The 14,605-nt window shown below is 37.9% G+C and overlaps 2 protein-coding genes across 4 annotated transcripts in view; one reads left to right on the top strand and one right to left on the bottom strand.

Moving 5' to 3' along the window:
- The window catches only part of SLC25A12 (solute carrier family 25 (aspartate/glutamate carrier), member 12), a 175,382-nt gene that overhangs the window by 41,750 nt on the left and 119,027 nt on the right, over nt 1–14,605 (top strand). The window lies entirely within an intron of this gene.
- Nucleotides 1–14,605, bottom strand: part of HAT1 (histone acetyltransferase 1) — a 49,030-nt gene that overhangs the window by 27,444 nt on the left and 6,981 nt on the right. For both annotated transcript variants that reach the window (XM_005857579.2, XM_014545852.1), the window contains exons 3-4: nt 11,786–11,861; nt 6,555–6,675 (exon numbers count right to left, since the gene is read on the bottom strand). In XM_005857579.2, coding sequence (XP_005857641.1) covers nt 6,555–6,675; nt 11,786–11,861 — 197 coding nt within the window. The remainder of the gene's footprint in view (nt 1–6,554; nt 6,676–11,785; nt 11,862–14,605) is intronic.

Raw genomic sequence — 14,605 nt, 5'->3', positions numbered from 1 at the left:
AGCCGCCCCTGCACATCCCCCACTGGGGATGTGCCCGCAACCCAGGTACATGCCCTTGACCGGAATCGAACCCGGGACCCTTCAGTCCGCAGGCCGACGCTCTATCCACTGAGCCAAACCGGTTTCGGCCCTCAATATGATTTTAAATCTAAACATATAATTTTTAAAATTTTCTATAATCAATTAAAAAACTTTAAAATAATATATTATTGATATTTATACTCCGTAAAAAGGATTACTCATAAAGAGCACTCAAAATTATTTTTAAAAAGAGTATAGTGAAATATTATTAGTCTAATAAAGATTATTTTTTCATTTCCTCAAGATTAGCTTTTTGTAAATGTGCAGGGTTTTTCTGTAAGAAGCTAAAGAATCCAGAAAAAAATCTTAAAATCTGCTCTTACCTACTCACAAATTCAATCCATATATAGGAGACAACAGAAATAGATTACTGAAATTCACAGATAATACCTTATCCATGTATTAAAACCTTCTCTATCAAACCTTTCCCAGAAATGCTAACAATAGCAGGACTGAACAATCCTAGTTACACACCCTTTCACTTAAAACCAATGAAACTACCTCAAGAGAGAGCAGGAGGTATTAATAAAAGCAAAGGTCAGGGATAACCATAAAATGAACAATCAGTGTCTGAATAATCAAGTTTACTGTACTGTACAATTCAGAATAATTATAGCTGCCTTTAAAGATGAAGGCTAGTGGAGATATTTTATAGGCATCTTAATTGTCACTAAAAAACTTTAGATGCAACTAGAGAAGTCTGCATGGAAAATAAAAAGAAGTAACAATGAAAGATTAATGTAATGGCAAAATTCTAGTAAGCAAACTTATAAGCAGATTTGCTGTGGTTTCTGATCATCTAAAAGGGTATATTTTTCATATACAAAAATGCTACATAGTATAGTCTGCAAAATCTCATATGTAATAGTCTCAAACCTCACACACCTAAAACAAAAATTTTGATTACCCCCTAAATCTTTTCCAATCTTTTCTATTTTGTTTAATAGTACCACTATTTTTTTAAGCAGTGGGGTCTTCCTTATTTCTCTTTCCAAAATATATCCTCAATAAAACAACTGAATGCAGTAACACTACAATGTTCTGGTCTCCTTTCTTTCAGTCTTGCCCCCCTACAGTGTGTTCTTTGCATAACAGCCAGAATCATTTAAAAAGTAAAAACCGTATCATAGGACCCCCCCCCCCCCCCCGCCCCGCGTACTTAAATCCTTTAAATGCTATCAACTATTCTTACCCCACATGATCTAGTTTTGCCAAGCCCTTCAATCGTCTACTACCCTCTCTTCCATCACCAATGATTTAATGATGGTGATCTTCCTGGACTACAAAAATGCCAAGAGTGTTCTCATTTCAGGGCCTTTGCATATGCTGGTCCTTTTGCTAACTAAGCTCTTCCCTTACATGGCTGGCCCTTCTTCATTTAAAAACCAGCAAAATGTTTCTTCATAACACTATCTAAATTTAATTTGTTTATTTACTACTAGAGGCCCAGTGCACGAAATTTGTGCATGGAAGGGGTCCCTAGGCCTAGCTGGCAATCAGGGCCTATTGGGGCTGTCTCGCCCAGTCCCCGGAGGCCTGCTGCCAGCTGCTGGTCAGAGGCTGCTGGACGGGGCCTGCCCGACGGGGAGGGAGAGGAGGAGGGACCAGGGGAGGTTAGCTGTGGGAGTGCACTGACCACCAGGGGGCAGCTCCTGCATTGAGCGTCTGCCCCCTGGGGGTCAGTGCACGTCATAGTGACTAGTCAACCAGTCCTTCTGGTTGTTCAGTCGTAAGAGTCGCTTGGGCTTTTATATATATAGATTTGTTTACTGACTGTTACTCTTGGCTAGAATATAAGCTCCATGAGAGCAGAAACTTTGTTTTGTTTGCCACTATATCCCTGGCATCAAGAAAACAGAAGGCACTATGGAATGAACATTCTTGCTGCAAACTGAGATAGAAGAGGCAAGCCCATTCCCTAACATCCACTACCTATTCTCTCTTTTTTATTTATTTTTTACTGATTTTAGAGAGGAAGGGAGAGGGAGAGAGAGATACAAATATCAATGATGAGAGAGAATCATTGATTGGCTGCATCCTGCATGCCCCCTACTGGGGATCAAGCCTGCAACCAGGAATCGAACCCGGGACCATTCAGTCTGCAGGCTGACACTCTATCCACTGAGCCAAACCGGCTAGGGCTACCCATTCTCTTTTCATAAGGGGGGAAAAGTGTTTGCTTGAACATATAATTTAAATAAATGATCTTCGATCATGAAGCAAATAATCCTACAAAAAGACATTATACAAGATTGATTCCTTACTCGCAACACAGTACCTCTAAATGGGAAAACTTGGCTTTCAAGAATGGAACAATTAGAAGTCAATGCAAATACATAGCTATTTTCACTGCACATAGCATTTGAAAGATTTGTCAATAATTACGTCAATAGTTCCTTTGGAAGAAATCAATTCAACACTATCAGCTGGAACTTAAAAACCCACCAAAATCCTCAACCAACCAGTGAATTTTGTACAACACAAGAGAAAATACCACCTGCATTTTTAATTATAGTATCTAGCTGGGCTTGAGAATTTAACAATCTAATAAGAAATACCTGACTATGGAAAACTACATTTTATTTTATTTTATTTTTTTAAATATATTTTATTGATTTTTTACAGAGAGGAGGGGAGAGAGATAGAGAGTTAGAAACATCGATGAGAGAGAAACATCGATCAGCTGCCTCCTGCACATCTCCCACTGGGGATGTGCCCGCAACCCAGGTATATGCCCTTGACCGGAATCGAACCTGGGACCCTTCAGTCCGCAGGCCGACGCTCTATCCACTGAGCCAAACCGGTTTTGGCTGGAAAACTACATTTTAATAAGTCTGTGTTAAATGCTACTTTAGTTAAGATTAAATCTTTTCAAACATCAAATCACCATGACTACAGCATTACTCAGAAATACTTTTAAATCTGCAAAATTTAAAAAAATTTTCAAGGGATATAAACCACTGAATAAAACAAATACTGTATTAAATAAAGTTATATATTATTTATCTGACAAGTTTAGTCATCTTGAACAGGGCTGGGAAGTGGGAAGTAAGTGCTCAAACTATTTCTGACACTAAAGTTGAATAATGGATATAAAAGACTATTTTAGACCTCTTTTATTCTATAGCTAAGTCATGTTACAGTTCCATTAAGCTTACCAATATGGTATTTTCACCCATAAGGGGACTATCTGCAAAGAGAAGCACGTCACAACAGCAGGAAATTGAGATTTTATAGCATAAAAGTATGGAAGTGGGGAAAAAATAAAGTATACATTGTAAAAACAGAAATAAAACTAATAAGCACAAGAGCCTGGGCCCATTTAGAGCTGGTCATAAATAGTCCTAACATTTTTAAATAGGATATTACTATACATTATGCCTATTATCATTATCTCCTAGTACAATTTTTTTAAAATATATTTTTATTGATTTCAGGTAGGGAGAGAGAGATATAAACATCAATAATGAGAGAGAATCATTGATCGGCTGCCTCCTACACGCCCCCACACTAGGGATCGATCCCGCAATCTAAGCATGTGCCCTGACCAGGAATCAAACTGTGATCTCCTGGTTCATGGGTTGATACTCAACAACTGAGCCATGCAAGCTGGGCTCTCTTAGTACAATCTTGATTATTTGCTAGTTGTGTGACCTTGGGCACACAAGTAAAAGTCCTTTACAATAACCCCCCCCCCCCAAAATTAAGTAATAGTAAAAGACCATATCAACCAGTCCAAATAATGAAAGGATATTCTAACAAAAAAATATAGGGGTATGAGCTTGGCAAAAGATTTAAGTCAGAAGTTTAAAGTCAGTTTAAAGCCTTGGGAAAGTTGACTTCATTGTTAATGCTTTAAGAACTGCTACTTCTACAAAAGAAAGTATGGCATTCAGTATGTACTAATACATAAGATCTTCATTTTCCACATTATAATTTTCTGCCTAGTTGTATGTAGCAGTATTATCAATAATGACTGATTTTATCTGATAAAACTTGCTGGCTTCATAGGTCCAAACAATAAGAGCCTTTATTACAAAATGAAATTTCCAAGTTTCCATTTTATAAAGGTGACTGTGACAAAAATGTCATTTAATTTTTAAAAAATTAACTCTGTGAAGTAATTATTTTTATTTTTTATTTTTATTGGTTTCAGAGAGGAAGGGAGAGGGAGAGATAGAAACATCAATGATAAGAGATGATCATTGATCAGCTGCCTCCAGCACAACCCCTACTAGGGATCGAGCCCACAACCCAGGCATGTGCCCTTGACTGGAATCGAAACCAGGACTCTTAGGCCTGCAGTCTAAACTGGCTAGGGCTCTGTGAAGTAATTCTTGATGAAAGTTTTAATGCCTTTAAATAGGAGTGCCCAGAAACAGAACAAGTCTAAAACATGATTTTCTTAAATCCCTTCAAAGATTCATGTCCATCCCCAAAAATGCAAAATACACCCACACCCAGGCCAACATCCCAAAAAGTTTTAACCATTCCAGCATTAACTCAAGTCCAAAATATCATCATCTTAGTTATCTAAATCAAGTATGGGTCAGACTCTGGCTATGACATAATATGGAACAAAATTTGTTTCCAGTTGAAACTAGAAAAGAAGTTATCACTTCCAAAATACAATGGTAAAACAGGCATAGGATAAAAGTTATAGATTCTCCCATTTCAAAGGGAGAAACTGGTAGGAAGACAGAAGTCACTGGACCAAGCAATCCCAAAGTCCAGCAAGTCAAATTCCATTATATTTCAAGGCTTGGGAATTCTGTGATCTGTGGCTCTACCCTCTGGGCTTAAAACTCCACTCTTAGCCCTAGCTGGTTTGGCTCAGTGGATAGAGCGTCGGCCTGCGGTCTTAGGGGTCCAGGGTTCTATTCCGGCCAAGGGCATGTGCCTTGGTTGCAGGCACATACCCAGTGGGGAGTGTGCAGGAGGCTGCTGATCGATGTTTCTCTCTCGTCGATGTTTCTAACTCTCTGTCCCTCTCCCTTCCTCTCTGTAAAAAAATCAATAAAATATATTTAAAAACAAAACAAAAAAAAACCTCCACTCTTAGAGTCATTCTTGCTTTTCTTTTTTATTTTTTATTTTGAAAAATATGTTTTTATTGATTTTTTTAGAGAAAGGGAAACATCAATCAGCTGCCTCCTGCATGCACCAGGGATCAAACTGAAACCTGCGCATGTGCCCTGACCGGGAACTGAACCAGCAACCTTTCAGTGCATAGGATGATGCTCAACCAACTGAACCACACCAGCCAGGGCCATTCTTCCTTTTCTTGAAAGGTATTTGCAGCTGTTTCCTGCTTATTGAATTTTGAAAGTTCATCAGCCTTCCCTCATCTGGTCAGTCCAAACTGGCAGTGTTTTTGCTGATAAAATATTCTCAAAACTCTTGTGAGTCACCTGTGTATGCCACGAGGGTTCTCATCGTTAGATACGTAAGATGGTTCTCCACAGATCTTCCCTGATCTCTCTACTCAATCTCTATTCCTGGCTTTTGCTGAGACTACTGAGGAAATCTGAAAGGTTTCCTCATGCAAAAGGTTATCTAGACACCCTCCTCGCTTTCTCTTCATAGCTACAGTTTCCTGACAATGAATCTCCTAATTTTAGTGTCTGCTGAAAACTGGATAGGCTGAGAATCTCCCAAATCATCAAGTCCTGAATCTTTTTTGCTCTAACAAGTTACCACAAACTTAGAGGCTTAAAACAACAGAAACTATTCTCTCACAGTCTAGCAGCAAAGTCTAAAACCCAGTATCACTGAGCTGAAATCAAGGTGTCAACAGGACCACACTCCCTCCAGAGGCTCTAGAGGAGAAATTTTCCTCACCTCTTCCAATTTCTGATGGCTACCAGCATTCCATGACTTGTGGCCACATCACTCTGCCTCTGTGGTCATCCTGCCTTTGGGCGGGGGAGGGAGGTGTCATAATTTAGCCTGCCACAGAAGCATACTCTTCAATTACTCTCTGCTTTTACCCTCTTTTGGTCAATTTGTTTCAAATAGTTTTTTATAATGTAATTAGCTTAATTACCCATGTTCATAAAAGATATTAGCAAAGTTTGTGGGATTAGAAATGCAGCATGAGAAATGTAAATAGGCAGATTCTACATAAAGCAGAAAATTTAGTTATTTCCCTCCATCTTACTTAACTGCTGGGAAAAAAAGGAATTTTCATGTGCGTAATTAAAAAAAAAAAGTTAGTAAATAAAAAACTACTCCGATCATAAAAATGAAGGTTTTTCTGGAGAAGGTCCACTCAAGAAACATATCAGGATAAGGATCAAAACTGCAAGGTTAATGAGATTAACAGGCAATCATCTCCATAACTTAAGACTGAATATGTGGTTTCAGAGCTACTAAGTAACAGATTTTCTCCTCCCTCAAACCTTTAAATTTTAAAACCTGTTTTATAGTCAACTGAAAAATAGAGTCCAAAATAAATTTATTTCTCTTCTTACCTCTACACAGTCAAAGTTCTCATTGACTTTCGATGCATATTCAACACGGAACATTGTTGACAGGCTACCCGCAATATAGTATAACAAGATCTTCAGACCCTTGTAACCAAAAGCAGTTTCACTGAAAGGGGGAAAAACAGCAGTTAACTAAGATCTCAAAATGAATCTTTGCAAAGTCATTATAAAGTATTAACCCTATATAAACAAGTTTAGCTCTATTGGTAGTTTTAAGATTTTAAACTACTTCTTAAAAAACAGAAATATGTGTAATGAAACTGCCTCAGTTTTCCTCATTTATAAAATAAGAGAGAATAATAGCTCCAACCTCAGGGAAACTGTTTGGGTTAAATAAACAGTTAATACATGTAAACTGCTTATAACATTGGCACATTGTACAAGTACTCAATAAATGTTTACTACTACTGTGACTGTAGCTGCTACTATTACTAGAAGGCATTTAAAATCAGAGACAAGTAATGTTAAACTGGTATCTGATTAGGCAAGCAGCTAAGATGTAGCCTTGGTCCAGTCCTTATAACTTACCACTTGCTTGCACCACCAACCTCCAGAGTTGTTGAAAGTGGTAACAGACCTAATTATATCCTTCCATGAACTCAGAAAGCAGATCTGGAGCTGCTGCTCTTTTTCCAACCCTACCTTGCTATTCCCTTTTTCAGCTTAAAAGTCTTTTAAAAAATGAATTCTAAACTATCCAGATCTATAGAGACAGAAAATAAATTAGTGACTGCTTAGGTCTAGGGAGGATGGGAGAAAAGGTAGTGACTGCTAATTGGTTAGGAGTATTTTGGTGGGAATGATGAAAATGTTCTAAGATTGATCGTGGTGATGATGGTACAACTCTGAATATAGTAAAAACCAATGAATTGTATACTTTAAATATGTTTCTATGGATTTCTTTCTTTTTTTTTTTTTTTGAGAGGGGGATGGGGGGAGAGATAAAAAAATTGATTGACTGCCTCCTGTACGCCCCCTACTGGGGATGGAGCCTGCAATCTGGATATGTGCCCTGAACTGGTGACCTCTTGGTTCCTGGGTTGATGCTCTACATCTGAGCTACACTGGCAGGCTGAACTGAATACTTTAAAATAGGTCAAGTATATGGTAAATTATCTCAATAAGCTTTTTTTTTTTTTAAGTGAATTCTCAAAGAAGAGTGTCGGAAAGAGTGTCACTTCCAGATTTCTGTCTAGGCTAACAAAATATGAGCAGTGTCTATTCCAGGACTCTGTAAATTAGGTGCAGTAGAAAGGAGTGGCAATTATACTAGGATCAAGCCTAATGTCTTCATTGGGTCATAAAAATATGATTATCACTACTGTATGACTATTACCTGTCTATCTTAGAAGAGGGGTATGCCAGCACATCTTATCTTTTCTTTTTCTTTCTTTCTTCCTTTCTCTCTCTCTCTCACGCTCTCTCTCTTTCTAGTTTATTGGAGTGATATTGGTTCACAAAGCCATACAGATTTCAAGTGTACAACTCAAAACATCATCTGCACACTGCATTGTGCACCCACAACCCAAAGCAAAGTACCTTTCTGCCCCATTTATCCTCCCTTTGCCCACCTCCACCTACCCCCACCCCCCTTTCCCTCTGGCTATCACCACAGTGTTATCTGTGTCTATTGCCAGCACATCAATTTTAATGGCATCAAGACAGATAAGCGAAGGTGCAAAATGCCATTAAAAGCAGTATCTATAAAATTACATCCTACCCACTAAATTACCACAGACAGTTTTATTTTGTTTTGATTTTTAGAGAGAGGAAAAGACAGAGAGAAACATCGACATGAGAGAAACGCATCAATTGGTTGCCTCCTGCAGGAGCCCTAACAAGAGCCAGGGCTGGGGAGGAGCCTGCAACCAAGGTACGTGCCCTTGACTGGAATTGAACCCAGGACCCTTTGGTCCACAGGCCGACGCTCTATCCACTAAGCCAAATCAGCTAGGCCAGAAAGATATTTTAAATAGCAGTAAAAGGAAGCGAATAAAATAAACAGCTCCTTAAAAATAGAAATCCAAAGAGAAAACATTCTTATTTTTTTAAATATATTTTATTGATTTTTTACAGAGAGGAAGGGAGAGGGATAGAGAGCTAGAAACATCGATGAGAGAGAAACATCGATCAGCTGCCTCCTGCACACCCCAAACTGGGGATGTGCCCACAAGCAAGGTACATGTCCTTGACCAGAAGCAAACCTGAGACCCTTCAGTCCACAGGCAGACACTCCATCCACTGAGCCAAACTGATTAGGGCAAAACATTCTTATCTATACTAACAAAGAGCTAATATGCTAATGGTCAATACACCGGGTAACAACCAGGTCATTAGCATATTAGCTGGGACACTGCTCCAGAGACAGGGCGGAAGCAGTGAGGCACCCAGAGAAGGCGGGACCAGCCCTAGGCGACTTGAGGGACTGAGGGCGGGGCTTGAAGCAGCCAGAGAAGGCCAGAGGGTTTGGGGACTGGGCCAGGCGCCCTGGAGCTCTGCGTGGAGAGGTTAGGGTGTCAAGGCAGGGCGGCGCCGCGTGATTTCAAATCGCGCACTGGGCTCCTAGTTTTATAATAAAACCTGTTTAAAATATGAAAGGCTCATATTCTGGTATGAATCAATATAACAAAATATAATTATTAATATTTAAAAGCACATTAAATGCCTAATCTATCAATAATGAGAAATATTCAGGAAATTTGTTCCATGAAAAGACATTTTTCAATTTTAAAACATGTTAAATATATCAAAGGTGTTGAAATAACGCATAGAAAAAAACCATGAAGGGAAATAATTTAAATGTCAATTATGTCTAAACACCCTTCCCTACTACAACAAACCAAGGTTCCTTGGGAAAATGGCTGACTCCAGAACTAGTAGGAAATGTACAAGGTGACTCTGGAATATCTTACTGTATCAAAATGATGACGGTACACCAAAAGGACTCAAAAGCTGGTTTGACAGGATAACTACTTGCTTAATCTGGGATCATCAAAATCTGTAACAGAAACAGATTATAACCCACTGAATTTAAAAAAGAATCCTAGCCCTGGCCGGTATGGCTCAGAGGTTAGAGCATCAGCCTGAGCACCCAAGGGTCTCAGGATCAATTCCCAGATGGGGCCAGGTAACCCAACCTGGATTGCAGGTTGGGTTACCTGGCCCGTCGGGTTGCATGCAGGACACAACCAATCCCTGGTTCTTTCTCTTTCTCTCTCCCTCTCTCCCTCTCTCTCTCTTTCCCCCTCCCTCCCTTCCACTCTCTAAAAAGAAATCAATGAAAAAATATCCTCGGGTGAGGATTAAAAAAAAAAAAAAAGAATCCTAGAGTCTATTGTTATAAACAAAGAAATACATAATGGGGAGAAGTTTTTCCTTATAGTAGAATGTCAACTAATGAATGTAGATGGTATGACAGAGTTAGAAAACCACCATTTTATAATCACAGTAAAATACTGATTAAGGCAAGAGTCAGTAGTGGATTTAAAACTACTGGGTACAAGTTTGATGGGAAACAGGGTATTGTTAGTCTCAGAGTATTTCCCCACAGATTTTATATATAAATAAAAAAGGAGGAACCTGGCAGACATCTCAAAACTGAGTGGCCCAAGTTAACCTCACCAACAATGAAACAAACTGATATCATGGACTTTCTGATATAACACACTGAGAAGGACAAATACAATTTGTCACAGTACTACAAAAATATGCATTATATGAATTTAATCATGAAGAAACAATCAAACTAATCCAAAATGAAGATTTACAACACTAACCTATACTCTACAAAAATGTCAGTCCTGAAAAACAAAGAAAGCCTGAAGAACTGTTTCAGATTAATGGGACTAAAGATATGTGACAACTAAATGTAATATGTGATTCTAGACTGGGTCCAGGATGGAGAAAAAAAGCTATAAAAGAATTGCTGAAAATCAATTGGCAAAATTTGAAATGTGAACTCCATATTAGAAAATAGTACTGTAATGTATCAATGGTAAATTTCCTGCGTCTTGGTAATTTTACTACAGTTAGTGTCCTTGTTTTTAGGAACTCCACACTAAAGAACTTAGGAGTAAGGAGTCAAGATAGTATCTGTAACCTACTCTCAAATGGCTCCACAACAACATACTGATATAGAGGGTGGGGCAAAAATAGACTTACAGTTGTTCGTATGGAAAATAATACAATTAATTAATAAATAATAATACAAGAATAAACTTTGTGCTTCCTGTACTCACAAATGTGAACCTACGTTTGCCCCACCCTGTATTTATATAAGAAGAAAGAATGATTGCCTGGTAGGTGTTGCTCAGTGGTTGAGCATCATCAACCCATGAATCAGGAGGTCACAGTTTGATTGCCATCAGGGTACATGACCAGGTTTCAGGCACCACCATCAGTAGGGGGTGTGCAGAAGGCAGCATATCAATGTTTCTTTCTCATTGATGTTTCTATCTTTCCTTTCCTCTCTCTGAAAATCAATAAAAACATAGTTTTAAAAAACAAACATTCTTTTTTTTTAAAGGAGAGTGATTAAAGCAAATATAGCTGAATGTTAACAACTAGTGAATCAAGATAAAGGATATACAGAGCACTATTCTTGCAACTTTCTGCAAACAAAGTTTTTTTCAAAATTCAGTTTTTTAAAAAGGTAATTGACTATTCTAATAATGTAATGAAGGTACAGGAAATAAAAGCATTGTGCTGAATATTCCAAGACATACCTTTAAAGTTGCTTTTAAAAATAAATTTCTCTCAACTGCTTACTTCCTTGTCATAGAATAATAATTTGAGCTTTCTTGCTTTAGAAGGGAGGGTGTATTTTGCACTAGAAGCAGCATACCAAAGTGGTAGTTAGAAAAAGTAGTAGTTTTGAATATGGGCTCTGTAGTCAGATTGCCTGAATCTGAATTTCAGCCTTTCATATGTTCTTAGGCAACTATCCAGTTAGACCAATGTACATTGTAACAAATGATAATACTACCTGGTATCACTAAGACTACAGTGAGAATTAAATGAGATAATGCATCTATGGCACTAAATAATAGATAGTAAATTGGTGTTTCAATGTCAAAAATGCCATTCTAATATATATTTTAAAATAAATGACATGAAAAATAACAGGTAAGAAAATAAAGTCTGATTTCTAATTTTTTTTAAAGAAATAGAATTTTTTTGCCATACTAATTAGACAAACATCTTATTATGTTACTTACTCATCCCCAAAGAGTTGATGGGTATATTCAGGAAAGAAAGTTCTAATATCATTCTCAAGATCTTCGGGGAAACGAACTGTTTAAAAGAAAAAAATGTAGAGATATTAAAGATATTAAATTAAAGATATTAAAGGTGACAGGTTATTTCCATTTCAAGAATTTCACTATATAGTCAATATTTTTCTTACTTAAAGTTGTTGCTTTTCCATTACATGACTTATAATGAATTCTCATGAGACAAATGAACAATGCAAATCGAAAAATCACTTTGAGTACTTTAGTACCAAAAACCTACTGATTCGGTGGCCGGAGAGAGGTCAATATGGGGAAAAGGAAACATGTAATACTATATGTAATATTTTAAACAATAAAGAATTAAAAATAAGTAAATAAAGAAATGAATCAACAAAAATTTTAAAAAAAGAAAATAATACCTACTGATTCTAAGAATTAGAAAACTAGGTATGACAGAGGCATCTGATTTAGTTTTTATTTTTCTGTATGTTCATACACAATGCAAAAATTAAACAAAACCAAAAAAGACACTTTGAGATACAAAAAAGTTTCAACATCAAGGAAACAAAAACAGAATCTATAGGAAGCATTGAGAACAACAATAATCTGAGTTGATGAAGCCCATATCATCACATCATTCTTTATGACTGCAATGTTGTTTCTAGTTTTGGGGTTATTTTGCTATTAAAAATAACTCTGTGCCCTGGCTAGGTGGCTCAGTTAGTTGGAGCGATGTCCCATATACCAAAAGGTTACCGGTTTGATTCTCGGTAAGGGCACATACCTAGGTTGCTGATCCCTGGTTGGGGTGCGGAGGCAATTGATTGATGTTTCTCTTTGATGTTTATCCCTCCCCTCTTTTTCTCTCCCTACCTCTGTCTCTAAAAAAATCAATAAAAACATATCCTTAAGTAAGGATTAAAAATAAATAACACTGCAATGACATCTTTATATATAATACCTTGCTGTACTTTTACAATATACACAAGGTAAATTCCTGGCAGTAGAAATGCTTAGTGAAAGTACCAAAATATTTTTTATAAATACTACTTAAATGCCCTCTAAAAATTCTGTAACAGTTTATATACCCACCAGCAGCTTTTAAGCTCCTGTTTTCCACATCCTTGACAATACTCTATACCTTCAACTTTAATTTCTACCAGTCCAAAATGGAAATGGGAATCCTGTTACTTGTATTTGTATGTACTGTGAATACTGATATTATTGAACAGTTTCCCAATATAATTTATCTTATGAAGAAAAATTTTACCAAAAAAAATCCTTAAGCAATTAAAGAATGAAAAAAAGATGAGTTGTAGATGAAAAATTGCTAATACTGTCCTCACAAAGCAAGTCACTTGCAGGGTACCAAAGTATCATCTAACAGCTTACTGATTTACAGAAGAAAAGACCTGTAGAGATCTGGCACTTAACACCTTTCCAAGGGATCTTAGAATTAACTCACAATTGGATATAGACCAACATAATGTGTCTCCTGATTTAATGCAATATAATGTATACACCATCACCTATAAAGTTTTCTTTCCAAAAATATTTATCTTAGATCTAAACCAGCTTTATTGTCTTCCACTTTACAAGAAATAGAGGGGCCCTACCCGGTTTGGCTCAGTGGATAGAGCGTAGGCCTGCGGACTGAAGGGTCCCAGGTTCGATTCCAGTCAAGGGCACATGCCTAGGTTGCGAGCTCAATCCCCAGTTGGGGGGGCGTGCAGAAGGCAGCCGGTCAATGATTCTCTCTCATCATTGATGTTTCAATCTCTCTCTCCCTTCCTCTCTGAAATCAATATAAAATATATATTTAAAAAAAAAGAAATATAGAGAGTAGGGGAGTAAGTTACATACTACCAAAAGGAAATAAAAATATCCAGAATGTACATACTGAATAAAGAAATTGAAAAAGATACAAATAAATGGGAGCATATATTGTGCTCATGGATAGGAAGAATTAACATCATTGAAATGTCCATTCTACCCAAACCTATCTATAGATTCAATGCAATGCCTATCAAAATACCAAAGGCATTTTTCAAGAACAGAATAATCCAAAAATTTATATGGAACCACAAAAGACCCCAAATAGCCACAGCAATCTTGAAAAAGAACAAAGTTGGAGGTACTATGCTTCCTGACATTAAACTATACTATAAGACTATAGTAATAAAAACAGCATGGTACTGGCATAACGACACATAGATCAATGGAACAGGATAGAGAGCCCAGAAATAAAACCATGCCTTAATGGTCAATTAATATATGACAAAGGAGATAAGAACATATAATAGGGTAAAGATAGTCTATTCAATAAATGATGTTGGGAAAATTGGACAGATACATGCAAAAAAATGAAAGTAGAACCACCTTTTTATACTATACCAGAGGCCCGATACACAAAATTCGTGCAAGGGCCTTGGCCCCAGCCCCGGCCTCCACCTGCCGCCGCTGCAACTGAGGGCCTCTGCTGCGGCTCCTGCCTGCCCCTGCCGCAGGCGGGGGTCTCAGCTGCCTCTGCCTTGATCCATGCCCGCTGCAGCTTTGTCCAAAAGGAAGGACATCCAGAAGGACGTCCAGTCTAATTAGCATATTACACTTTTATTATTATAGACTAGAGGCCCATTGTACGGGGGGGGGGGGGCAGGGGGGTAGTGTCCCTCAGCCTGGCCTGCACCCTCTCGCAGTCTGGGACCCCTCAGGGGATGTCTGTCTGCCAGCTTAGACCTGATCCTAAGCCAGCAGGCGGACATCCCTCTTGCAATCCGGGATCCCTCGCTCCTTACCACCCACCTG

The sequence above is a fragment of the Myotis brandtii genome, unplaced genomic scaffold, assembly GCF_000412655.1.
Source record: "Myotis brandtii unplaced genomic scaffold, ASM41265v1 scaffold112, whole genome shotgun sequence".
In the NCBI taxonomy this organism is placed as follows: domain Eukaryota; kingdom Metazoa; phylum Chordata; class Mammalia; order Chiroptera; family Vespertilionidae; genus Myotis; species Myotis brandtii.
The sequence above is the reverse complement of the archived record's forward strand: the minus strand, read 5'-3'. Positions and strand labels throughout refer to the sequence as shown.